The following is a 26,195-nucleotide window of genomic DNA, read 5'->3' on the forward strand; positions in this document are numbered from 1 at the left end:
TGAAGGTCATGTGCCCACCTGTGAGCTCGGGATCCTGCTGGCGTGGAGGCCTGCAGAGGGAGAAATCAGGAATCACCTTTTAGCTTAGATCATAGCTCCAGGATATACAGTTTTCTGTGGCGTCCTCAGGGGCTGGTCCAGAGCCCTCTTGATACCAGTATCCTTATATAAGAAGGTACAGTATTGGCCTGTATCAGCCCTCATCATACCTGCACACAGCCTCCCATAATTCCTAGATGACTTAAAACATCTAATATGATGTAAACACAATGTGAATACTTGTTATAGTGTACTGTTATGGGGAAAATGCCACGGAAAAAAAGTTTTAGTACAGACGTGGTTTTTTTCAAATATGTTTTATCTGAGGTTGGTTGAATCCATGCATGAAAACTCCGCCGACCCAGAAGCCTGACTGTGTTCCTTATTTGTTCCACTGAGCAAATATTAGTGGAGGGTGGATGGTTTGTTTGTTCTTAATTTTAAGAAAGAAAGAAAACACACGCTCACATCCAGTACTCACCACCCCTCACCACATCCCAGGAACTCCCCTTCACAGCCACTTGCACCCAGGGCCAGGGGCCCTCTGCCCCCGAGTAGCGTCAGCTTCCTCTGGGCCACGTGGCAGTGTCCCTGCACTTGCAGGGCCGGGAGAGGCGTGTCCAGCAGCACCCTGGCACCTCAGAGCTCACATACTTTTAGTGTACCTTGTATGGGCACAAGAGCTCAGGTATCTCCTGTTGGTTCCAAGATTTGACGGTGTCGTGTGCAGATTCAGGGTGGTGGAACCAAAGCTTTGACAGCTGGCAGTGAACCTTCCCCTGGGCAGCCAGGCCTGGGCTCATGGCATCTCCGGCCCCTGTGCCTCCTGGAGTGGACAGGACCCAGATGACTCTATGGCCCACTCGAGCCCTTCAACTCGGGGCTCCCTGCTGTCTCCAGCAGCCCCACACACGTACCAAAATCTCCCCTGATGATCTACACAAGTGGGAAGGTTACACAGAGCTGTCTAATCAAACCCCGGCTGCAGATAAAGCCTTGCACCGTCCACCCTGTAGGTGCACTTCCTCCAGCCCTCAGAATCCCACTGATGGGGACACACTGGCTGTGTGACCCAGGAACTGGAAGCTGATGACTGTTCTGAATAATGGAAGGTCACAAAACAAAGAACTTTCTTTCAAAATTTTAATATTGTTTTCACCATGGATTTTTTTGGTATTGATTTTTTTAAATGATAGCATTAAATGTCATTTATCGTCATCACTTAATTTTTGACATCCCAAGACAGGCGGCTCCCTGGCCCCACCCTAACCCTAGCCCTCCCCATCACCTGGGAAAGCTCAGGGAGCTCAGTGCATCACGTCCAAGCCACGGGACCAGGGAAATTTCAGTTGGTGGATGCAGACTTCCTGCCTCGCTGCCCTTGGGTGGCACTTGGATGGTAGTCCTTTCCCCTAACTGTCCCCCAGCATTGTGAACTTGCAGTTCCTGGAGAGGCACAGCTTGAACGGTCCCAGCAGACAGCCATCAGCTGAGCACCATGTGCAGTGAACCTCACACCAGTTACGGTTCCAGATCATTATGGGACCTGTTAAAATACACAGTCCTAGGCTCCGGCTCTGGAATTTTAAAAATGTAAAATTTTAATTTTTTAATTGTGGTACAGTACACAGGACATAACATTTATTGCCTCAGCCACTCCTCCCTGCACCCCTATCATCGAGACTGAACCCAGGACCTTCACACCGAGCTGCATCCCCAGGTCTTTATTTTTTAAGACAGAGCCTTGCTAAGCATTAAGTGGACCAGGCTGGGCTTACACTTGCAACCCTCCTGTCCTTTTGCCTCAGCCTCCCAGGATGCTGGGATTACAGCCGTAAGCCTCCCCAGCCAGCCATTGTAGTTTCTAAGTGTGCAGTTCAGCAGTGTTATATACATTCTCATCATGGAGCAACCGCTCTTTATCTTAAAATGAAAAAAGAATACAAATGATGACACAGAATTTCAAAACAACATGATAGGAGATTAACAATGGTTAATATGCTGCGTGTTGTTATCTTCAGAGTGGTTGCTCAGATTATAAGACACAGGCATGCAAAATGATCGTACAGTGAAAGCAAAGACCGTTCTTCTTTATGAACTGAGATTAGCAGTATAATTATCTATCATATATGTACATACACTATATATATATAAATAAAATCTTTCCCCTTCTTTCTTTTTCTTTTCCCATCCCAGTTGTCTGCCTTTTGAGTAGTTTTTTCCCCTTCCACTTTCACAACATCTATTTTACATTTTGGATCTTATTTACTCTCAGTTTTTTATACTAGGAAGACAATTTGGTACTTACACATGCGAGTCTGATTTATTTCACTTACAAGTATGGCCTCAAGTTGCATCCATCTACCATAAAAGTCTCAAGTGTATCCTTCTTTATAGCTGAGTTGTACTCCATTGTATGAAAATACATCTTTTTTATCCATTTTCTGGTTGATGGGCATTTGGGTTGTTTCCAAAATTTAGCTATCACAAAGTGCACTGCTGTAAACATGGGTGCACAAAGACTGCTGTGGTGTGATGCCTTCAATTCTTCTGGGAAAATACCCAGAAAGGGAATAGCTGTATCAAATAGGACCTCCAAACTAGTGTTTTGACGAATCTGCACAGTGCTTTTAGCAGTCTACACTCCTACCAACAGTGGGAAAGGATTCCTTTTTCCCCACAGTCTCTCCAGCATGTGATTGGTTGCTTTCTTGATGGTAGCTATTCTTTCTGGAGTGAGATGAAATCTTAGTGTTGTTTTAATTTGCATTTCTCTAGTGACCAGTGATGATGTACATTTTTTCATGCCATTTGTAATTTTTCACCTGAGAGGTGTATGATCACCTCAGATGCTCATTTTGAATTTTGGAGGTTTGATTTTTTCTATTCTTTATATGTTCTAGATAGAAGTCCTTCGTCTGAGGGACAGTTGGCTAAAATTTCTTCCCATTTCGTGAGTTTTCTTTTTACTCTGTTAGTGATTTTTTTATGTATGCAACTAATCCTAAGAATTGTTTTCATCTTGCAAAACTAAAGCTCTTAACCCATTAAACAACTACACATTTCTTCTCCCCCAACCTCTAGCAACACTCTATCTCTTTATGCATTTTAAACCTCTAAGTACATCATGTAGCTGGAATAATACAAGATTTGCACTTCTGCGACTGATTTATAACACAGTGTCCTTTAGGTTCATCTATACTTCATCTTGCATCAGAATTTACTTCCTTCTTAAGGCTGAGTGATATCCCATTGTAGGAACAGACCACACTGTGTTTATCCATCCAACCACTCATGAATTCTTGGATTGCTTTCGCCTTTTGGCTACTGTGAATACTACTGCTATGAATATGAGTTGTACAAATATCTTTTCCAAACTTGCTTTTAATTATCTTGGATATATACTATGTGAAACTGTGGGATTGTGTGCCATCTATGCTTAATTTTTGAAGAACCACCATTCCAGTTTGCACAGTAGTGGTACTATTTTACAATCCCACCAGCAATGATCAAGCTTTTCATTTTCTCCTGCTATTTTTATTATCTGTTTTATGTTTCCCAGAATATCCTAATGGGTATAAGGTGTTACTTCATTGTGGTTTTGATTTATATTTTTCTAATGATTAGTGATGTTAAGCATCTTTGCATGTCATTGTGTATCTTCTTTGGAGAAATGTCTATTCACGTCCTTTGCACTGTAATCAGGTTGTTAGTCATCCTTCTTTTACAGTAGCAAAAACATCTGAGCTAACTTATAAAGAGAAGAGATTGTTTGGGATCAGCCTTCGACACTCTGGTCTGTGTTTGGTCGACAACTCTACCTTTGGACCTGTGTGAGGACCACACATCATGGTGGCAACCTGTGGCCGAGCAAAGCCACTCATCTCATGGCTGAGGCCCCACTCTATCCTTGCAAGGCATGTCCCAAGTCACCTACAGGCCTGTCAATAGGCCCTGTCCCTTAAACATTCCACCACTTTCTGGTAGGGCCATCCTGGAGACCAAGCCTTTAGCACATGGGGCTTTGAAAGAACATAAACCAAACTGTAGTTGGTTTATTTTGTTGTAGTTGGTTTATTTTATTTTGTTGTTGTTGTTGTTGTTGTTACTGTGGGGCTGTAGGCATTTTGTATACAGTGTGTATATTAAGTTTTTTATCTTTCTGACAAAGCATCTCATTATGCAGTCTAGGCTGATGTCAATCTCACAATAATCCTCCTGCCTCAGTCTCCCGAGTTCCGGGACTATTTGGGTGCACTATCACTCGTGGCTGCTTGATTTCTTGTAAGACATATGATTTGCAAGTATTCTTTAGTTTCCTGGATTGCCAGCTATTGCATTTTTAGCATCCCTGAAAACACACTTAGGATCTATAGACCCTTTTCTAGAAAAAAGGGATGAAGGACAGAGGAGCGAGCCCTAGGGTGAGGAGACATGGGAGACAGAGGATTGTACTCAGCTCTGGGGTCCAGTGTGGAAGATGGGACACCTCTAAGCTGACACCCACAGACACAGGTCTGTGTCCAAGAGAAGTCTAAAAATGGCTCAGATTGCAGCATCCAGAAACCAGTGGCTTCCTGAATTTCCAGAGCAAGCACATCCCTGGGCACCACTTTCCCCAAAATTATGATCCCTAAGAGCAAGGGCCACCCCTGGATCCTATCTTGAGAGGGAAGAGAAGGCTCCTCACATCTGCAAAGTGTAGCTTGTGCGGTAGCGCCTGCCTGCCTTACTCGTATGTGAGCAGGTAAGAGGGGAGCAAAGAGCCTGACACCCTGCAGGAGGGTGATTCTCAGGCACTCTCCACTCAGCTGGTGCTGTCTCGGGGTCTAGATGCTGACCGCAGCACCTCTGCTCTCCACACAGCCCTCACCAATGGCTGGGTCCTCTACAAGCCTCCCCACAGGGCCCCAGGTGTACCAAGACAGTTCACATCTTTTATCAGTGTTCCCTCAGCTGGAGCACACACCACCTGCACTCCCAGGGCACCAGGCCTCATCTGTGCCTAGTGTGAAGGGGCTCATTGGAGAGTGGGACCATTTGGTATTTCAGTATGCGGCCCATTTTTGTTTTAAATGGTCAGAGAGGCCATGTGCAGTAGTCCTACCAGGTCTTTATTCCAGGATATTGCAGTGCTGAAAGTCTGGGCCTTGGGACCCTTCTCTTCATCTGTGGGACCCAGGGAAATCTTTCTATCCATGGTAAAAAAAGAAATTAAGAGCAAATATCAATGTACAGTGACCCCGGCCATCATCTTTGTAGCCAGCTCGTTTTTGTTGTTGTTTAATTTTCTCTCTTACGGGGCTACAGTCAGCCCTCCGTGTCCACAGATTGCATGTCCATGTGTTCAACCAACTTCAGAGGGCAAATATTTTTATTTAGTTATTTAGTTGATTTTAAAGAGAATAAAACCAAACAAAATATAACAGAATAAAGCCAATCAGAGCAGAACAATGAAAGCAATACAGGGCTTCAAAAGATAATAGGAAGTCAACAACAGCTACCATAATATCTCATTTTCTTCAAATAGCTGTCCATTACTGTCAGACATAATCAAATTAAGCAACACCAAACAGACTAAAACCAATTAAAACAAGACAATGAAAGTATTACAAGACTTCAAAACTAGATAATAGGAATCAGCAGTGGCTGCCATAATATAGCTTACCTTCAAAATAGCTGCCCATACCATCAGACTTAGCAAAATCAAACCATGAAATGAAATGAAACCAAACCTAACAAAACATGAGAAGGGCACAGAAATTAAAAACAAGATAATAGGAAATTCACCATGGTCACCATCTTCCCTTTTTAGACGTTTCCTCCCCTATCACTTTTACAATATCTGTTGCACATTTTGGGTCCTACTAAGTCCTTCATTTTGGAAAATATTTTTGAAGTTCCAAAAAGCAAAACTTGAATTTTGCATGCCTGACACTGTCTGAATCTGCTGAAGTGACCGTGCGCTCAGCTGGGCGCCCGTCGTGTCACAGACGCCAGCCTCTCTGCGGCTCCTATTGTTCGAACGTTACTTATCGGGAGCCTCATTTGTGTCCTATGAATGCAGAGCTAATGGTTGTGTCTGCTCTGAACACGTGACACATTTGTTTTCCTTGTCACCATTTCTTAACTAAATTCATATAACAGCTACTCCCATAGCATTTACATTGTATTCATTACTATGAGTAATCGGGAGACCATTTACAGTGTATGGAAGCATATGCACGAGTTTTATGCAAACAGGACATCATTTTGTACAAGGCTGGTGCTTCCATGCATTTTGGCATTTACTGAGGTTCTGGAACCAACAGTATGCTGATGCTGTGGAACAACTGTATTTGTGCTTGGTCAAGGCGAACTGATGACATCCTGTGTTTTCCCATTATCTGTGGTGAGATCAGCTCAGCAGGCAACAAGTGTGACAGGTGCTCTCGCATCTGGTCAATGTCATTTTGATGGAAGACATTACCTTGTGCTATTAGATCTTGAGTTACCTAATGATAACTTCAATCATAATCACAAAAACAAATGGGCATGGGCTTGTATTTTAACTGTAAAAGCTAGACAAAATTTACTGTTTGAGTTCTAGGACTTCATTTTTGTGATCTTTTCATTAAAATTACTATTTAACATTAGCAACATATCCTCTGATTCCAGTATTTGCCATCACAGCTTAAAATACACAACCGCAATGTCAGTCACAATGCAAAAAAATAATACTGAGTGTGATTATGAGGTTGGACCATGGAGCCTGCTGGGCCTGGGGAGCCCCTGGATCCAGGACTTCCTCATGCTGGCTGAGCAACTCTGAAGGTGGTCTCAATTTTCTCCTCTTTTGAAATGTTTTTTTTTTTTTTTTTTTTTAAGAAAAAAGTACAATATGGACAATGAACAAAGAAAAATTCTGCATACCCTGCTGAAACTACAAAACCAATGGGTTAATGAATTTCTTTCTTTTTTTAGCCTTATTAAATAAATAATCCCTTTCCAAAATGGTGCTCTGGGCTGGGAGCATAGCTCAGTGGTAGAGCACTTGCGTAACGTGCACAAGATCCTAGGTTTAATGTCCAGTACCACCACCACCAAACAAACAAACAAAACAGTAAAAAGAACAGTGTCTTCATAAGAGTTCTGTTTGAAGTAACAAATGGTAGAAATAATCGAATTAATCATGACTCCATGAATCCTTGCAATGGACCATTACTGAGGTCTAATGAGGAAGGGGGCACTGACCCACCCTACGACATGGATGAATTGTGAAAACATTCTCAGTATAGCAGGCCAGACACAGGGGTCCCATACCGTGTGGTTCAGTTCACCGTAAATACCCAAAAGAGATGAATCCTTAGAAACAGAAAGTAGGCGGTGACTGCCAGACGTGGGTGAGCTTGGAAACAGGAAGTAACTGCCGAAGGATACAGGAGTTCTTTGGAGCTGATGGAAACATGGAATTAAACAGTGGTGATGGTCACACCACCTTGGGAGTTTTGTGGATTGCATTTCATTTTTCAGTAAAAATAACAAGACAATCCCACTTCCCTTGGTTTAAAAATCAAGGTCTGTTTCTGAGGCTCTCATTTTAGGATTGCGGCTCAGCTAACCCATCTGGAAGTGGCCTGCTGGACCCAGGCCAGGCCTCCTGCAGCCCTGGCAGTGGGGCTGAGTAGGCAGCAGGGTGGAGCAGGAAGGAATGATTGTGGGTTTTAATCTTTTGTGCACATAACGAAAGGCGATGTGTGCCAGTGCTTTCACTGGGGAGCTTCTTTGGTTCTCCGGAGTGGAAAGTTTCCAGGCATGCAGGTGCCGCCCCAGGTGGGGCCCTCAGGTGCCCCAGGTGTGCCCAGGAGCCAAGCAAGGGCAGGTCCCAGGGAGCTGTCAACGCACAGCACCCAGAGCCACCCACAGCTGCACAGGAACTTCCCCCGCATCTGCACGTCCTGAGGGCTTTTAAGAGAAGCCGGAAGTCATGGTTTCCTCCAGGTGAACAATGGTGGCCAGCTGTAGTTTCTATGCACGCCCATGTGTGGGCTGCATACAACTGTGGGAGAGAGTTTATATCATCTGCTCTAAATATACACACGAAATGAGCAGTTTCTTCTGCCTAAACTCATCCTCGAGCCAGTCATTTCATTGTGGTGTTTGCAGTTAATTTTGGTCCAAGAAACAGGGCCACTGAGCAAATAGAGACACATTGGGCAGCAAACCAGTTCTTACGTTCAGAAGCCACTTCCCACGGCTATGTCTTCCCAGACTGAAGCCACGCTGGGTCTTTGTCATCCTTACCCCCACCGCAGGCTTCTCAAAGACTTCCTCGGGCCAGCTTGGGCTGCCTTTTGCACCCTCCTTTCTGACAGGGTGCTAAAGGCCTCCCGTGACCCCTCATGCTGCTCTACTTCCCTCATTTCTTGGTTCCTCATCATGTCACCCACTAATATGGGCACTTGCTTTCGTCGAAACAGAAATTAAAACTAAAGGACAAATTTTCAGGGAAAAATCTATTAGTTAAAGTAAGCAAAAAAAAAAACAAACAAACAGATTTTAGCATGGGATCTGACAATGAAAACAAAATAAGACAAAAATTAGGCTGTCCCTTAACAAAGAAGAGTAAAAAAATAAAATAAGAAAGGACTCCAGACTGAGGAGCTGAAAGAGGCTCGCTCTGATGAAAGAGATCAGAATGCCCCTCCACAAATGCAAATGGCCAGTTTTTAAAAATTAGCTGAAAAATACAGGGTCTACTTATTTCTCTGTAGCTTAGGCTGTAGCCTTGTGACTTGTGGGGAAATTTGGTTCCACGGGAGGAGTCTCATGACCTGGTGGGCAATTTGGCTCCTACGTAGGAGTCCTCAAAGCAGTCTCAGTCATGTTGGTGTAGAGTGAATAAATGTAACCCATAACCTGCTAGATGTCAGAGACACTGAGTTTGTGTTCCCTAAAATCAAAGGATGATTTCTAAGGAACAACAGAGGGTAAGAGTAGGAAAAATTTAATCAAAGACAGAGCTTCTGAGCGATAATAAGTGGGTTGCCCTAGACCCCACTTCACAAGGGAAATTTTGTAGAGCAAAATCACAAGGTGGGTACAATGTGGGTTAAAACTACGATCAACCAATAAGATTGCAAGTATAGCCACTTAGGTAATGATGATCCAATGGGGAAGCAGGTTACGTAGAAATTATACATGGAAAAGAACAAAGAACTTTTTAGGAAGAGATGGATCGTGAGGTCTTGGTCATCCCCCTAGTGACCTGTCTAGACTTTATTGGACCAGGTGGTGCCAGTTATGGAATAATCTTGAATTTACTGCTTTTCCCTTGGGAAGTCCCGAAGGTCTGGTTATTCTGTCTTCATCGTGAGCCTGGTCAACAGGTGTGCCTCAGGCCATACTAGTAATGATCTCATCTTCTTCACTGACTCCCTCAAGGACTGGCCTGGAAATACTCAGCCTAGACTATTTCTACCTAACTTAGCTGTTAGCTCTTATAATGGGAGGTTCTGCCAGAATCCAAGGTGCCCATAGATATAGGGCAATGAAGACTTTTGGGCATAATTGTTTTCATCTTGAAGGGTGATGATATAGGATACATAAATTTACAACCAGTAAGCCTTGTTTCACCAGTTTTTAGGCGGACAGCCCCTAGATGACTAACATGCACACCTGAGATGATTCCAACCCAGAGTTCTACAAAGTGAAGGTCAATCTTTGACCTACTCTGAGTTGCCTGTTGAGTATCCATAGGCCCAAGTGAAGAATCACTCTTTTTAGACAAAAAGAAACTGCCTTAAAAACAACCAAAAAAACCCTGACTGTCTTAGGAGAAAACTCCAATCATGCTTTTGATGAGTAACAGGTTGAGTGCCTGGAAGTATGTTTGTTCTTTGTCCCTACAGTGATCTCTGACCATGTCATGACTCTGTCAACCATGGACATGAGATCCTTGGCAGAATGGTCATTTAGTAATGACCAAGGTTCACATTTAAATCTAGTTCCCTCTAAAGACTGTCCCAACGTTATACCCACTGAGGTTTCAGATGTTCCAGGCCTTTACAGGTTCAGAGATGAGAAAAATCACAGCTCAGAGGGTCTGAGAGGTGTGGGGCACAGCTGGACTTCTGTTCCCAGTATGCCCTGCACCGTGGCTACAGGCTTCACAGCTGGATTGAAACTCTTGAGGAGTGATTCAAATCTCCAAAACCAGCACCCCATCATCTGACAGCAAAGCCTTCAAAATGACCATCCCTGATGGACTGGACTATTGCATAGGATGGAAATATCTCAGCTCAAGGGATAGGAGACTAAAAATATGTACTTAAAAAAACCTGCAGAGACCCTGACCTCTCTCATTCTCAAAGACTTGTTCCAGAAGGACAGGGAGGATGACATTCACAGGCTTCACCTGCAGTGGGTCATGGCCTCTAGCATTCGAGTGACTAATTTTAAGTAGTCAGGAAGTATCTGGTCTATGATTTTGTGGCTTTTTTTTTTATTCTCAGAGTGTTGGATGCCTCAGCCCCAGAGTGTGACTGGAGGAGAAGGAGGAACAGCCACTAAGAGCTCTCTGCCTTGGGTGCAGCAGGAGCAGCACTCACAGTTGAGCTCCCTGGCGGCCTGAGCCAGCTCCCTCCTATGGCCCCAGGTGTATGCACCTGGGATTAGGCTGCCTGCCGTGGGTGAACAGTGTAACACTGCAACTTGTTCACTCTCACAGCATGGTTTGCTCACCCCTGGCTGAGGGGTGCGGTTTTATGGCTGAGCCTGGCTACATGGGTCGCAGGAACCCCACCAGGCACTCCTGGAGACACTGGGGTTACAGATGAGTGAGCTAGGCCACTGCTTCCTGGCCTTCCTAGGAGGAGAGGGAGGAGAGGGGAGAGGAGGAGCTGGTGAAGGACACAGAAGCAGAGGTGGGGGTGAGACAAGCAGTCTGGGGCTCCCTCCAAAAGAGGGAACATTTGAGCAGGCTCTGACACCAGGGGAAGTCATGACTTGGATGTTTTGCTCCTCCAAAAAGAGTCTGTAGGCAAAGAATGGCCCGGTTCTTCCTATTCATCCTCAACAGGTTCTAGAACAGTCCTAGAAACTAAGGAGCAGCTGGCAGAGTTCAGCTGGACATATGCTCCTTAATGAAACACTCACAAAACTAACAGTGAATGTCAAACAAAGCATTTTTCTTCCCAGGGACAGTAGGTTGGTCACATGCTTGCATTTTTATTAGGGGACAAACCATAGATTGTCAGCAAGACAGGATGGTGAGTGCCAGTTGGGCTAGCTGGGGGCCACAGCAATAGCTAGGCATGGCACTCTGCAAAGCCTCTTTCTCAGACTCTGGGGCGCCCAATGCAAGCCCGATACCCTGGGAGAGACCACAGATGCTCCGCATCAGTGTGTTGAGGAAGAGACAGGGACCTTCCTGTCGTGGAGCCATGGGCACACTGCCTGTGACAGAAGAGATTTGACCATAAAAGCCAGGGAAGAGCTCTCTGTTGACCTCTAATCCTCGGCGGTGAGATCCCTGTAAGGTAGACTGCACCCCTCCCTTTAGAAGACACGGGAGCTGTGCCTAGGAGCTCCAGGATGGGACTTTGGCTTTCTGACTTCCACACTGTTTGGCACAGATTTGCTAGGCCACTTTCCTTTGCTGCTTTCTTATTGGGACAGGGTAGAGTCCATAGGGCAGGACTGGAGGGCAGGATTTAGAGAGGGAACAAGGCTTGGAACCCAGAGAGGGGGCAGGTATGGAGCTCAGAACGGGAGCGAGAGGCAGGCCCAGAACAAGCAGAGCCTGGGGCTGGGGGTGGGGAGAATGAGGTAGAGACTGGGGCCAGGACCACCGAGGCAGAGCCTGGAGAGAGAATAGAGGTCAAGGTCGTGGTCAGGGCCAGATGGTGCAGCTGGGGCCAGATGGTGCGCTCGCGCCAGCGTGCGGGTGGGGCGGTCCAGGTTTCTTATCCCTTTAGCCTGGCTCATTCCTGGATCTCCTCCTGTCTTTGCGTAGCTTGCCACTGCTGAAAGTTTCCACAAGCTACCTCTGGGCTGCGGGTGCCTCCCGATCACATCCAGGCCACAGCCCGCTGTCCGCAGTGTCCACCGTCAGGAGCCTCTTGGGCAGGACTGACCTGCTTGTGGCTGGTGACACACACGTTGTCTTAGGTTTCTCATGTCCATCTTGTCATTAATGAACACCCACGGGATATCATTTGAGGCCAGCTATTGCCCTCCAAGCTCTTACTCAGTACTCTACTCAAGGCTGAAGCGCGCACCGAATTTTCCTGATGGTTGCCAAATGGGGATGATTTTCCAACTCTGTCCCTCGGCCTACGTTTACCAGGTACTTCCCACGGGAAGAAAGAGTCTCTCCATCTTCCTTGTGCATTTATTTATGTATGTGTTTGTGTGGGCGTGCGCTCCCTGGGTCCCTGTTAAACCAAAGTGTTGCAGTTCTTTATTGTGAGCGTCTGCTTTCCTGTGCCAGTAACCCAGATAAACCCAGCGCGAGCATCTGGGAAGCAGCTCCGGGGCTGCTCACCAGTCCCTATGGCATCACCTCCTTCCTGTCTGGCACCAGAAGCTGCGGGCTCCCTTTACACTCCCAGGTCCCCGCCCTGGATTCACTCATTTCTCCAAGGGAATGGAGGAACTTGGACACTGTTTATTTATCTATTTATTATTTATTTTAAAGAGAAAAATCAAGAAGCAAACAAACAGACAAGTAAAATGACCACAGCACAACAACTACATACAGTAGCAATCTAGGGTCTCAGACAAAGATGACAGGAACTTAACAGTGCCTTCAGATAGACAGACATACTGAGGTCTGCTTTCCTCTGTGCCTCTGTGGACACAAACCATGAGCTCACACTGACAGCTCTAACCTCAGTGCCACTCTGGGGTTCATGCGACCCCTCCCCGGTGTCTGTAATTCTTATTCCAACAGTGAGAAGGCCAGCTCCACTTAGCCACGGTACGTTGCTATCTCTGTTCAAACTGAAAGCAGTTTCAGAATTGCTATCTCTGTGAAAAAGTAAGGTGCCCTGGGATTTAATATTTGCATAGAGTTCTTATTGTCATTTATGGCATATATTCAGGCACCCTATGTGATCTCTGTGTTTTTTATAATAAACTCCATGTGCTTTCCCAGCTTCCTTGGAAAGTGAGGCACAAAATGCAAAAGAGAAAAGCACAGTCTCTTTCCAGACACCAGATGCTCTGCTCTGATGTCTGTAATGGATCATCCAAACATTGTGCGCGAGAAGGCACCGGCAGCCAACTTCCGAGGCTCTCTGTTTTGTTCTCTGTCTGACTGATGCTTTCCTCTCTCCGCACAAGAGCACCAACCTCTGAGGCCAAAGACATAGTAGTGGCCAAGCACTCATTACCGTACTTGGCTGGAAAAGTGCACAGTGTTGCTTTTTGAGGTTCCCTGGGGACGGTTTTGGGTGACAGCCACTGCCGTTATTCAAAACCAAGTGAGCGATGACTCCGGGATCTCTTCAGGGAGCAGATTGGGAGGTACCCTGCTGTCCTGCCTGTGTCTGGGACTGTAGCCAGGTCTCTTGGGTACTGGGTCCTTGACACAAGCTCACTCACGGGGACTCTGTGACACAGAGTTGTCACTGCAGGTCTCCCTCCAGGGAGGAGACTCCAAGAGACAAAGAATTCCAGATAAGTGGGGCCCAGAGGGCAACACCAAGGCTTGCCTGAGATTTGTCCCACTAGACGATTCAGGTCACACCCTGCTTTCAGGTCAGGCTGTGATACTCTCCAGGGAAAGTGGACAGCCTGTGAGGCTCTGCCCTCCTGGTTTCTCTAAGATCTGAGTCAGGATTCTCACGCTGAGCAGTTTCTTTTCCCAGTTCCTACCGACCTCCACTACCACCCCAGAGACATGCACACGCACAGACACACCTTCATACCACGTGTGTCACACACACGCTGCCAAACACACTGTGCACATGCCACACATCCAACACACCACACACTCGTACACATCTCACACATCACACCAATAATACACATACACGCCTATCAGACATCAGCACATACATACGCCCAGACACACACACATCAGGCACACACTGTGCCCTGTAATCCACTTCGTTGGGAGCACTTAGCACAGCACTCTGCACAAAAGTATCTTCAACAGATGGTTAGAATTTGGGTTAAGCAAGTTGGTACCATAGACATATATTTCTAAGACATTTCCTTTACAAGTTACCAGAGTTAAGATCATTTAAAACTTGTAGCCACCAAACTTACAAAACTGTTATACAGGTTTAATGCAATTCCAATCAAAATTCCAACAGTATATCTCACAGAATTAGAGAAAGCAAGCCTAAAGTTCATTTGGAACTGAAGAGACCTAGAATAGTAAAGATAATTCTGGGCAACAAAGGCAAGACAGAGGCATCACAATCCCTGACTTGAAATTATGCTATAAAGCTACTGTGCTAAAAGCAGTGTGATAGTGGCAAAAGAAAACCAAAAAACCAGACCCAAAGGTCAATGCAACAGATTAGAAGGTGCGGAAACAACTGCAGACACACTAAGTCACCTTATCTTTGACAAAGGTGCCAAACATTCCCTGGAAGACATATGGCCTCTTTACTAAATGGTGCTGGAAAAACCAGCTTTGCACATGCTAAAGATTATAATTGGACCTATTGTACTTCCCCAAAAAGGCCCCCGAGATGAAAAATGGGGCAAGACCCCTGAGATGAAAAAAGAACGGGGCAAAATGACATCGTTTTAGGAAGAAGCGCTTTTATTTTAGCTGGCCCAGCGACACAGTGCAGATGGACTTTGCAAAGCTGTGCAACTGAGTTAGAGTTTTGACTGATTTTTATAGTTCATTTATGATTAGCTCATTGAGCATTAAGTACATAGTGATGAGAAACAGAAACAAGGTGGGCCCTTTATTCTCCTTTGCTTGAGGTCAGAGGCATTTCACAGTGGGTAGTTAGCCGATTCATAGTCCTTGGTCTGCCAATTCCAGGAATATTTGTCTCTCATAAAGGGAACAATGGTTGACACAAAGTCATTTGTCTCTTGTAAGGGGGAACAAAGGTTGACAGCACACAGGTTACTTGGAGGGGGGCGACACATACAGAACAGCATAACGAGGCGGTCAGTTAATCTATAACTATGTGGTTGGTGCTTGGTTACTAGGGTAACGAGCTTAGTACAGAATGAGAATACTGCTAATAACTTTTTAACTAGCTATTTTTGCTAATTATCTTTTAATCAATTACTTTAATTTTTTAGCATCTTAGTGTAACACCTATATCTTTAATCATGCACTAAACTAAATTTGAAATGGATCAAAGATTTAAATATTAGAACAGAAACATTAAGTCTGCTAGAAGACAGAATAGGTAAAACTCTTGAAGACACTGGTGTAGGCAAAGACTTTATGAATAAAACCATGATCACACAGGAATTATCACAAACAATCAACAATTGGAATCTTATTAAAATTTTTTACACAGCAAGAGAGACCACCAGCAGAGTGAAGAGACAACTCACAATGTGAGGGAAAACTGTTTGCCAGCTGTTTCTCAAAGGATTACTATCGAGAACATATAAAGAATTTTAAAAAACCAAACCTCCAAATTTAAAGGCTCAATCCAAAAATGGGCAAATAAATACAGGAGAAATGTTCAGTATCACTGGTCATTCAAGAGATGCAGGTTAAAAAACACTCACCCTGGAAATTCCATCTCATTCTGGAAAGAATGGTTATCATCAAGAAATCAGCCACTAACAAACGCTGGAGGGGCTGTTGGTGGGAGTGCAGACTGATGCAACCATGTGAAAATCAGTGTGGAGATTCCTCAAAAAAACTAGAATAGGAGGTTCCATTTGACCTAGCTATTCCCCTTCTGGATCTCTTCTCAGAATGAAAAACATACTACCACAGTGATATATATGTGCACCCATTTTATAGCTGTACAATTTGTAATACATAGATCTTGGAAACAGCCCCAATGCCCATGGCCTGAGGAATGGATAAAAAAGATGTGGTCTTTTTATACAATGGAGTACTACTCGGCCACAAAGAAAGATAAACTGAAGACTTTTATAGGTAAATGGATGCAATTCAAGACTATACTTATAAGTGAAATAAACCATACTCACGTGTGTAAACATGGTATTGTCTCCCTAGTGTGAGAAGGCAAAAGTGTAAGTAAGATCCAAAATATACAATAGATGTTGTAAAGTAGGAAAAAACCGTTCAAAAGGAAACAAAAACTGGGATGGGGGAAATGAGAAAAGAAGGAAGGGAAAATCAAAAAAATTATATATATATATATATATATATATATATATGATAGTTAAGATAGTTATACTACTGATTTCTCTTAGATCATTGAAAAGAAAGATTTGTACTAATATTGTCTGGACAATTAAATGCCAATATCTTGTACTCTGCGTAGCTAATTTAAGACAACAGTATGTGATGTATCAACCACTCTTGCTCTCTGATTATCTTGTTTTGAAATTTCGTGGTTTTTTCTCCTTAAAATAAAAAATTTTTAAAATCTTTTAGCCACCATGATTGGAGGTGACTATTCAGACGTCATGAAAAGACTTCTTGCTAATGGTTAATTATAAAATGAATTCTGGTGGTGGCTTGGGAAGGTATCAATCTAATTTCTATTCTTTTCTTTTCTAGGGCCAGAAATCTTGGATAGAGAAAACCTTTTGCAAACGGGAATGTATCTTTGTAATCCCCAGCATGAAAGATCCTAACAGGTAAATTGAAAGCACTAATGGATGCATTATCTAAGCCTGAGTTTGTTCCCCAGTTGCTTGGCAACTAATTTTTGTTTGTGGGAGAGGGGAAGAGTCCGGGAGGATGCCAGAACCATGGTCATTAACAAGGAATCTCAGGACAAGCAGACTGCTCTTTAAAATGCAGACAGCCTTGAAAAACAGTTTCTACCTGCCACTCACCCTGATGGAAACTCTTGGAACCCCAGAGGCCCATAGTCTTCTTAATACTCATGAGATTAGAGACCTGAGAACTTCTGATAAATTTTCAGGATGTCTTCTGGGCCTGTTCAGATGAGTTTCATAATTTAGATGAACAGGGATTTCCATCACAAGAAAGATCTGCGTGGTTATGTGAAGCAGACACAACTTTATTTAAGAGTTCAACTTGTACACAAAATGTCAAACAGTTCCATTCACCTCTATGAAACGATATCCCTTATAAGCTGGACAGAAGGCCTTCTAGAGTGTACAAGCAATCAGACATGAATTGAGCTAAGACTTCTCATCTCTGAGGGGAACAGCTATGCGACTGAGTTCGAGAAGTGGGGAATTATTTTTCCATCCATTTGCCAAAAATCCATGCAGGTAGGATCACTGATATAGAAATGCATGAACTCTTAGATACCATGTGGCTCAAATTTGTTTGACCTATATAAGTCCACACACCACTCTGCAGGGTCCTTCCCTTGCTTACACACCAGTACTCAACCCCAAGACAACAAATACCATTACGGGACAATGCCACTGTTCACAGAAGTCTTGCCTGCATTGTATCTAAATCCCTCCTTGTTTCAATGGCTCCCAGACCAACTGCCTCCCCAGCAGTCCTCCTTAGTATGGCAGCACTGCAGTCCTCCACAGAGAGACATGGCCAGGCAGCAGAGAGGAAGAAGGGCTCCAGAGGCTCACACAGTCCTCCTCTGGGAGCTGGGATTTAAAAGAACAACATTTAAACCCCTTGGAACTGATCTCAAAGGCAAATATCAGATGAAAAAATTACCTATTCAAGAAAATGTTCTAAAGTTCAGTAAAAACAGCTAGAGTTTGTGGATTGTAAATGAACAGAGCTTCCTTTCTATCAGCTTACCCGGGGAAGACAGCATCCCACACTGTTGCAGCCAAAAACACTCTACTCTCAGATCCTAGTGAGAAGGCTTTATCTAGGGAGAAGCAGCACTCCGGCCTCTCTCATCATGTCCCCAGCTACCTGCTGCGAAGGCTGAGTCCCCGATGAGTGCACTGAAGAGGCAGAAGCTCCGGTCTTCCATCCAGACCCAGCTATACAAGCAGCAGCTATAGAAGTGGGAGTAGTTGTACCGGTTTCAAATAAAATAGGCTTTAAGACCAGAAACATGTTACCAGAGACAAAGAGGGATATTCCACAGTGATTAAAATGGTCCCTCCATCAGGAAGTTACAACAATTATAAACCTATACGCATCTAATAACAGAACACCAAAATGCACAAAGAAAAACTGATAGAAATAAAAGGAAAACTAGAAAATTCAACAGTAATATCCAGAGACTTCAATATCCCTTTTTGTACTGTAGATAGAACCTTTGAGAATGACAGACCTGAACAATTCTATAAACCAACTAGATTTACAAACACTATAGAGCATGACACCCAGTAACAGAATGCACATTGTTCTCAACTGCATCTGGGAAGGATCTCTAAGGTATTCTGCAGAAAGATTGTATGGTAGGCCAGACAAGTCCCAATAAATTTAAAAGAATAGGGTACAAAGTATGTTTTTCATATATTCATAATATATTGACAATATTAATCTCATAGTAAGAGATAAAACGTAATGAAATTAGAAATTCCACAATGAAATTAAAAATTAATAGTACTAAAAATTTTAGAAACTTGTAAATATATTAAACTTAAACCATATATCCCTAAATGACCAATGGCCCAAAGAAGAAATTAGAAGGGAAATAATAGAGTATTTCAAGACAGGCGAAAATTAACGCATAGCATGCCAGACCTTAGGGGATGCAGCTAAAGTAATGCTGAGAGAGACAGGACTTAAATAAATAATGTAATCTTTCACTACAGGACACTGGAAAAATAAGATCAAACTAAACAAACAGAAATTTGTGACTAAATGGAAATTAATAAATGAGAACAGAATAAAAAATTTATTTGTTTGATGCATGTGAGAAAATAGGGAATTTTGTAGAGAAACTCAAGGAAGCCAAAAGCTGTTTTTTGGAAAAATTAACATAACTGAAAAGATTTAGATTGGCCAGTGAAAAGAAAAGGAAAGAGTGAACAAACTGGAATAAATATGAAGGAGGGTCCTCACTATCACCTTTATAGAAACAGAATGAGCACAGAGGAAAACTATTATTTGTAAACCAACAAATTCACTTAGATGAAATGGGAAAATTGTTAGAAAGGCACAAGCTATCAAAATTAACAAGAAATACACAATCTAAACAGATATACAACAAGCAAAGACAGGATAAAAATCAAACACTACCCTTTAGTAGTTTTTTTAAAAGCCCAGGTCCAGTTGGCTTCTCTGCTGAATTTTTTTAAATATTTAAAGAAAAATTAATATAAATTCTTCACAAATTTTTCCAAAAATAGTGGAAAAATTTCCAACTTGTTTTATGAAACAAGTACTATGGATATCAAAACTGAAAAAATTACTGAAAGAAATAAAGGTCTATACAACTGGGGGAAATAATATTCATAGGTTGGAAAATGTATCATTATTAAAATGACAATACTTGCAATATGATGTATAGATTCAGTTCAATCCCTATCACTCTCAGCTGAGTTTTTGTAGAAACTAACAATCTGATTCTGAACTTGAAACTGTGTTTTTATTACTTTTCTCACTGCTAGTACAAAATACTTGACATCCAAAGTTAAGGGGGAGAGTTTATTTAGCTCACAGTTTCTAGAGGCCTCAGTCCATACTTGACTGACTCCCAGGTGGCAGGTGGCATGGCAGAAAAAGTGTTCATGGTGGCCAGAAGGTAGCAAAGCAAGCAAAGGAACTTAGCAGCATCTTTCTTCCCCTTTTATCTTATCCAGACTATTTAGGATGGGTAGCATTCACACCCTTAATCATAGTACCCTTGAGCCTAGCATTGCCCCATGAATCAATCTCAGTGTCACACATTTTAGATCCAGCCACCTCTGAAAAAGCCCCACCTATGACTACATGAGGCTTTGGGGAGGGGACATCTAAACTCAAACCACAGAAGTAAGTGGCCCAGAATAAAAAAGCTTTGTGAAGAAGAAAGAAAAAGGAGGAGGAGGAGGACGAGAAGGAGATGGAAGAGGAGGAGGAGAAGAAGAAAAAAAGAAGAGCAACAACAGCAGTATAAAGACCCATGGTCCTCAATCTAGAAAAGAAATACAAAGCTGCAATAACCGAAATACTAGGATTAGTACAATACTAGTACCAGCACTTGATAGATACATGGACCGATGGAATAGAACTGACAGTTCAGAAATAAACACACCTACAGAAAACTAGTTTTTGGCAAGAAGGAAAGATAATTCAATGAGGGAAAGCATGGTCTCTTCAGCAACTGGTGCTGGAACGGTATAGGCCTGTGCCAAAGAACGGATTTGGATCCTTACCTCAGATTAAGGCAAAATGGATCATGAATATAGAGCTAACACTATAAAACTATTAGAAGAAGACATAAGGATAAATCTTTATTATTACTTGGATTTGACAAATGAGTCTGAGATATGACACATAAAACATGACCAATAAAAGAAAAAGCAGATGGGAGCAGGAAACAAGACAGTCTAGGGGAAGAGGTCACAGATGAAGCTCTCAGCCTGCCAAGCCCAGGGGCTCTCCACTGGGACATAGAGACTGAAACACTTGCAGAGGAGAATGTCCCTGATCCAGGGTTCCATGGGACTTGTGAGCCAGAGAAAAACAGGGTGGGCTTCTGGGAAGCTAGAAGCAGTAACCACCAGCTGGGACAGTCTAGGTTCAGACTTTTATCTGAATGCAAGTGCTGTGGATCAGAGAGCAATGTGAAGGACTGGAGCCCACGAGCAGCAGGTGCACAGAGACCACTGGAGCAGCATGGCTGCAGCTGTCCCATTCTTGGCCCCAGACACCACTGATTCCATAGCTCAGAGGGAACATAAATGAGCTATTGCACAACTGAGAGCTGAGAGTACCAAGGAGAGACACAACCAGAAAATAACCTTTCCATAACATGGTGTAGTCAATGTACCAGAAATTCAGGAAAAGAAAAAGATATTGAAAGCTATTAGGAACACTAAATTGCTAATAATGGTGAATCTATAAGGATAACAGCAGATTTCAATAACAGAAGCCTAAAAAAGTTCATAGATCTTGAAATAAAATATTCAAGTATGGAAAGAAAATAATTGCCAACCCAGGTTTTTATATTCTTTCAAAGTTATCCTTCAAAATTAAAGGAGAAATAAAGATTTTCCATGATAAGTATAAGCTAAAGAAATTCATGACCACCAAACTAGTATTACAGAAAACACTGAAGGGTCTACTAAACAGAGTTGGTGAAGACAACAGCAAACACAAGGCCAAAGGAAAAACTAAGTCTTACTGGAAGAGTAGTTAAACAAATGAGAAACAGAAATAAATGCTAGAAAAACAACAAAAATAAATTTTATATACCTTTTAATAATGTCACAATGGTCTCAGCTTTCCAATTAAAAGACACAAGCTGGCAGATTGGATCAAAAATACAGGACCCATCTATGTGTTGCCTGAAAGAAACACACCTCATCTTCAAAGATGTACATAGACTAAAATTGAAAGGCTGGAAAATGATACTCCTAGCAGCAGGAGCCCAAAGCAAGTGGCAGTAACAGTAACTGTACTATAGTTCTAGTATTTAACATAGTATACTTCAAATCAAAATGGGTCCAAAGGCCATTACATATTGTTAAAGGGAACAATTCACCAAGAAGAGAAATAATGGTAAATATATTACACTAAGAATCAGCACACCCAATCTCACAGAGCAAACACTACTTGGCATAAAAGAGCAAATAGAGCCAATACAAATGCACATGGAAAGATGTGTGCCATTATTCTTCAGAGAAATGCAAATCAAAACGATAATAAGGTATCATTTCACACACAGTATGGTGACTAGAATCAATAGGTCAGATTATGAAAAGTGTTGGAGAGGGTACAGAGAAACCACAACCCTTACACAGCACTGGTAGAAATGCAAAATGGTGCAACCCTTTGTGAAAGGAGTTTAGTAGTCCTTCAAATGATTAAAGAATAATCATACAATGTAGCAATCCCACTCTCAGGTAGTACATACCTGTGAGAAATGAAACCACATGTCCCCACAAAAATCTGCACACTAATCCTCACAGAAAGAGAAGAAAAATAGTAGTAAATGAGAGAAAGACTGAGGGGAAGGGAAAGAGGAAGAGAAAGGAAAAAACTAGAAGGTGGCTTATGTCACTAACGAGGTAACCAAAAGGGCAGGGAGAATGCTCTAAGGCTGTGCATGTGTGGGAATACAGAGAACCTCCTGTAAGGGGCACCACACATGTACATATGGTCACATGATTGGAGCAGTAACATCCTCTCCAGTCTGCAAACCTGCTCCATCCCCTGGCTCTCACCCACTCACCTGTGTGCGTGACTGCCCACACAGGATCTCCCCACATTCAGCAGCAGACCTCCTCTCTGTGGCTGCCCATGCCATCCATACTTGACTCCCATTCAACGCTACTGTTGTTCTTCCTAAAAGATATTTAAGTATGGGTGGGTGTGGACCACTCAAATGGCACCTAAAATACCTAACAAAGGAAAACCCAAGCATGTTAGGAAAGTACACTGGCACAAGACCAAGAAATATACCCAAAGACAACATTATGCCTTGTATCCAGGTATTCCCCTAAAGTCTCATGTGCTCATAGGTGGGGATTTTCAGAGCTGGCTGGATCTAGGGCATGTGATACAGGTGTGTGCCACTACGTCATTCTCCTGCTGGAATTAGCATAGTTTTGTGTGTGAATAATGGAAGCCCTGCCTTAGGTGTGGCTGCCACCAATCCCAAAGTTTATAGACAGAATACAAAAAAAGGAGAGTGAAGGCAGGTTTGCTGCTGCAACTGCTGCCGCTGGCTGTTGGCTACTTACTGACTCCTGCCTGCTTTTTCCATGAACTGTTTCTCCTCTGAGATGCCTCTCTGCCATGCCAACCTGCCTTAGACCCAGCCAGGTATGGACTGAAACCTCTACAAACTGAAACAAACCTTCCCTCCTTTAACTTTGAAATTGGGTATTTGGCCTCAGCAGTGAGAAGGGTAACTAAGACAGAGAACTAGAAAACACAAGAGGCTGGCTACATCATGGGGAGACACTATAGTACAAGTTTCCTGAAGTCGGGAAAGCTTACAGCCCTGTAGACCAACTGCCCAGGGCACAAAAATTCATACTGGGATTTGTTGAAATAGACTTTCAATATTCCCTGAGGAGAGAAATGTTTTATGAATCAAGAGACGAACCACACAATACTGAAAATTCTGAAAGCTCAGTTTTGTTTGGAGAGCACTGTTGTACTTGGTCACAAAATGTTAAGGAACATCAAATGCCACTTTAATGGCATTAGGACATCAAAAAGAGTTAAAATACCCCAGAACTGAAAGAGCCATCCATTAAAATACACTGGTGTCTAAATAAATAGGCGTTGGTTTTCCAGAAAAGTTTGCCACAATGGAGCATTCTTCTCCCTAACAAAGTTAGATAGCTAAGGTGTCAGGATGCTCTTGGTGGGACCGACTCATGTGCTAGGAGAATCTTTGCTAATGGAAGGGAAAGGAGAAAAATGCTTTAGAAAGACCCAGATTTGCTCTCTTTCAGGTGTTGCTGTGGCCAGCTCGCCAACCAGCATATTCCCCCTCTTCCAACTGCAACACCCAGCAAAAATGGAGAGGAGAACAAGCAGGTGGAAACCCAGCCTGAAAAATGGTCTGTCAGCAGACACACCCAGAGCTACCCAACCGACACCTATGGGATTCTTGAATTCCAGGGTGGTGGATATTCTAATAAAGCCATGGTAAGCGGGGCAGCTGGTCACAGAGCCAAGGGGACGTCAACTTCCACCAGAGACCCGTCTCTCAGCCCCTAGGCAACAGATATCTTGTCTTCTTTGCTGTTATGTCTCAGTCTCCCTAGATATTTCACTGTAGAACCGAAAGACTTATCTGTGCACATTGATTTTTAAGCCAAGAGACCTGGAAACTGGACATTGTCATAATGGACCTAAAATAGCTCATAAATCCATACCAAAGTTCTGACCTACAAAGTGTGCTCTGGCCCAATCTAGAAACCATGTCCACAGCTTCATTTCCAGTGATAGGAAAGTTCTTTTCAAAAAATGTATGGACCTGAAGCCCCCTTAGATGCATAGGAACTCTCTTAAAATATTTGTTCTGGGGCCGGGGAATTAGCTCAGAGGCATAAGTGCCTGCCTGGCAAACACAAGGTCGTGAATTTAATCCCCAGGACAAAAAAAATTTTTTTTGTTCTGAACCAGTCTACAGCTTTCCTGAAACTGTGCTCAGCCAGCACAAAAAGGACCCGAGTCTCTCACGCGTCTGTAAACAGGAAGTGCCCTCTGCCTTCCTGATGTGCTTGTCAGAGAGGGGAGGCTCACCCAGATCCCACCCAGCTAACTCCAAGTAACACATTCATATGCTTAGTTAGGCCATTTTTGCAATTTCATTTCATTTCATTTGTCCAATATCATTGCTTTTTAAAACAAATCCAGTTGTATTCTAAATACTACAATAAGTAATCTTTTAAAATGACTCGTTAGGTATTAATGTGGATACAAAGAAGCAATTCACAAGAACTGAGTCCTGAGACTATTGACCTCTTCTTCTTTGGAGGAGATCAAGTCCAGTTGTGGTCCCCTGATTCCTTTTTCTCCTCACTCAATAATATCCTTATCTGGCTATGAAACTGATTCTTCTAAAATTTAGGGGCCAGGCAAACTATAGGACAGTGGGTTATTTGTGAATTTCAAACTAGAGATAATTTTAACACAGCTATGTCCCAAATATTGAATGATTTATTGCACTTAGTAAAAATACTGTACTCAATTATTTTTTCATCATTTATCTAAAATTCAGATTTAACTGAGTGTGTTAGTCTATTCAGCTGCTACAACAAAGCACTGAGTAATTTCTAAACAATAAATACTCATTACTCACAGTTCTAGCAGCTAAGAACTCCAGGATCAAGACACCAGTAGATTTGGTGTCTGGTGAGATCTTACCTTTTGCTTCATAGACACTGATTCTTGAAGTATTGTAAACATTGCAGAAGAGGTGAACAAGTTCCTTTGGGCCTCCAGAGCACCGTCCCTTAGCCTTTAAGAGGTAACAAATGGCACCATACTATTACCTTGGGAACTGAGGCTTCAACACATGAATGGTAGGGAAACACAACTCTAAGCCTAGGAATTCCTTTATTTTTAGTTGCTAAATCTGGCATCTTTTCCCCAAACCCCTGGCCACAGATTCACACAGAGGGCACTGGGATACTGAGACAAGCCAGGCAGTTCTTGCTTAGATAGAGGGAGAACTCTGCTCCCTTTGACATGAGAAGCAAAACCAAGAACAGGTGCTGAGCACGCCCACTCTCCTTTACAGTATATTCGTGTATCTTACGACACTAAGCCAGACTCCCTGCTTCATCTCATGGTGAAAGACTGGCAGCTGGAACTCCCCAAGCTCTTAATATCAGTGCACGGAGGCCTCCAGAATTTTGAGATGCAGCCCAAGCTGAAGCAGGTGTTTGGGAAAGGTCTGATCAAGGCTGCCATGACCACGGGGGCCTGGATCTTTACAGGAGGCGTCAGCACCGGTAAGAGCAGGCCCTTCTCACCCTGTAAATGCAAACACCCTGAACTCACTGTGGTGCCCAAAGAGCTTCCCAGGAACAATGCTCAGAAAACAAAATACACTGCGTCCTGATCTTAGCATGAAGTCTTGTTTTAGTAGGTTTGGTTTGGTTTGGTTTGGTATGATTCATTTTGCTCCAATAGCAAATATGATAATTATGTTACTGTTCTATCACCCAAGATAATCAGCTTACAAAGAGATAAAGGTTGTTTTGGCTCACAGTTTTACATGTTTCGTCTATAATCTGTTGGCACAATTGCATGGTGGGAGGATAGGACAGAACAAAACCTCATGGCCAGGAATAAAAGAGGGAGCGATGGGGAGGCTGGAGTCCCACGGCCCCCTTTGAGGCACACCCCCATGACCCAAAGGCCATCCCCAAGGTTACATCTCTTAAAGTTTCCGTCCCTCCCAATAACACCAGGCTAGGTACCAAGCCTTTGAGGGTTACTGAAGATCCAAACTACAGCACTA

General features: G+C 43.1%; 1 protein-coding gene across 9 annotated transcripts in view; it reads left to right on the plus strand.

Annotated features, from left to right (window-relative positions):
- Trpm1 (transient receptor potential cation channel subfamily M member 1) overlaps positions 1-26,195 on the plus strand; it is a 135,870-nt gene that overhangs the window by 47,418 nt on the left and 62,257 nt on the right. For all 9 annotated transcript variants that reach the window (XM_063249857.1, XM_023567460.2, XM_063249858.1 and 6 more), the window contains exons 2-4: positions 16,712-16,791; positions 23,674-23,869; positions 25,470-25,683. In XM_063249857.1, coding sequence (XP_063105927.1) covers positions 16,712-16,791; positions 23,674-23,869; positions 25,470-25,683 — 490 coding nt within the window. The remainder of the gene's footprint in view (positions 1-16,711; positions 16,792-23,673; positions 23,870-25,469; positions 25,684-26,195) is intronic.

Source organism: Cavia porcellus, unplaced genomic scaffold (genome assembly GCF_034190915.1).
Source record: "Cavia porcellus strain 051 isolate PalLab524CR breed Dunkin Hartley unplaced genomic scaffold, mCavPor4.1 scaffold_6, whole genome shotgun sequence".
In the NCBI taxonomy this organism is placed as follows: Eukaryota; Metazoa; Chordata; class Mammalia; order Rodentia; family Caviidae; genus Cavia; species Cavia porcellus.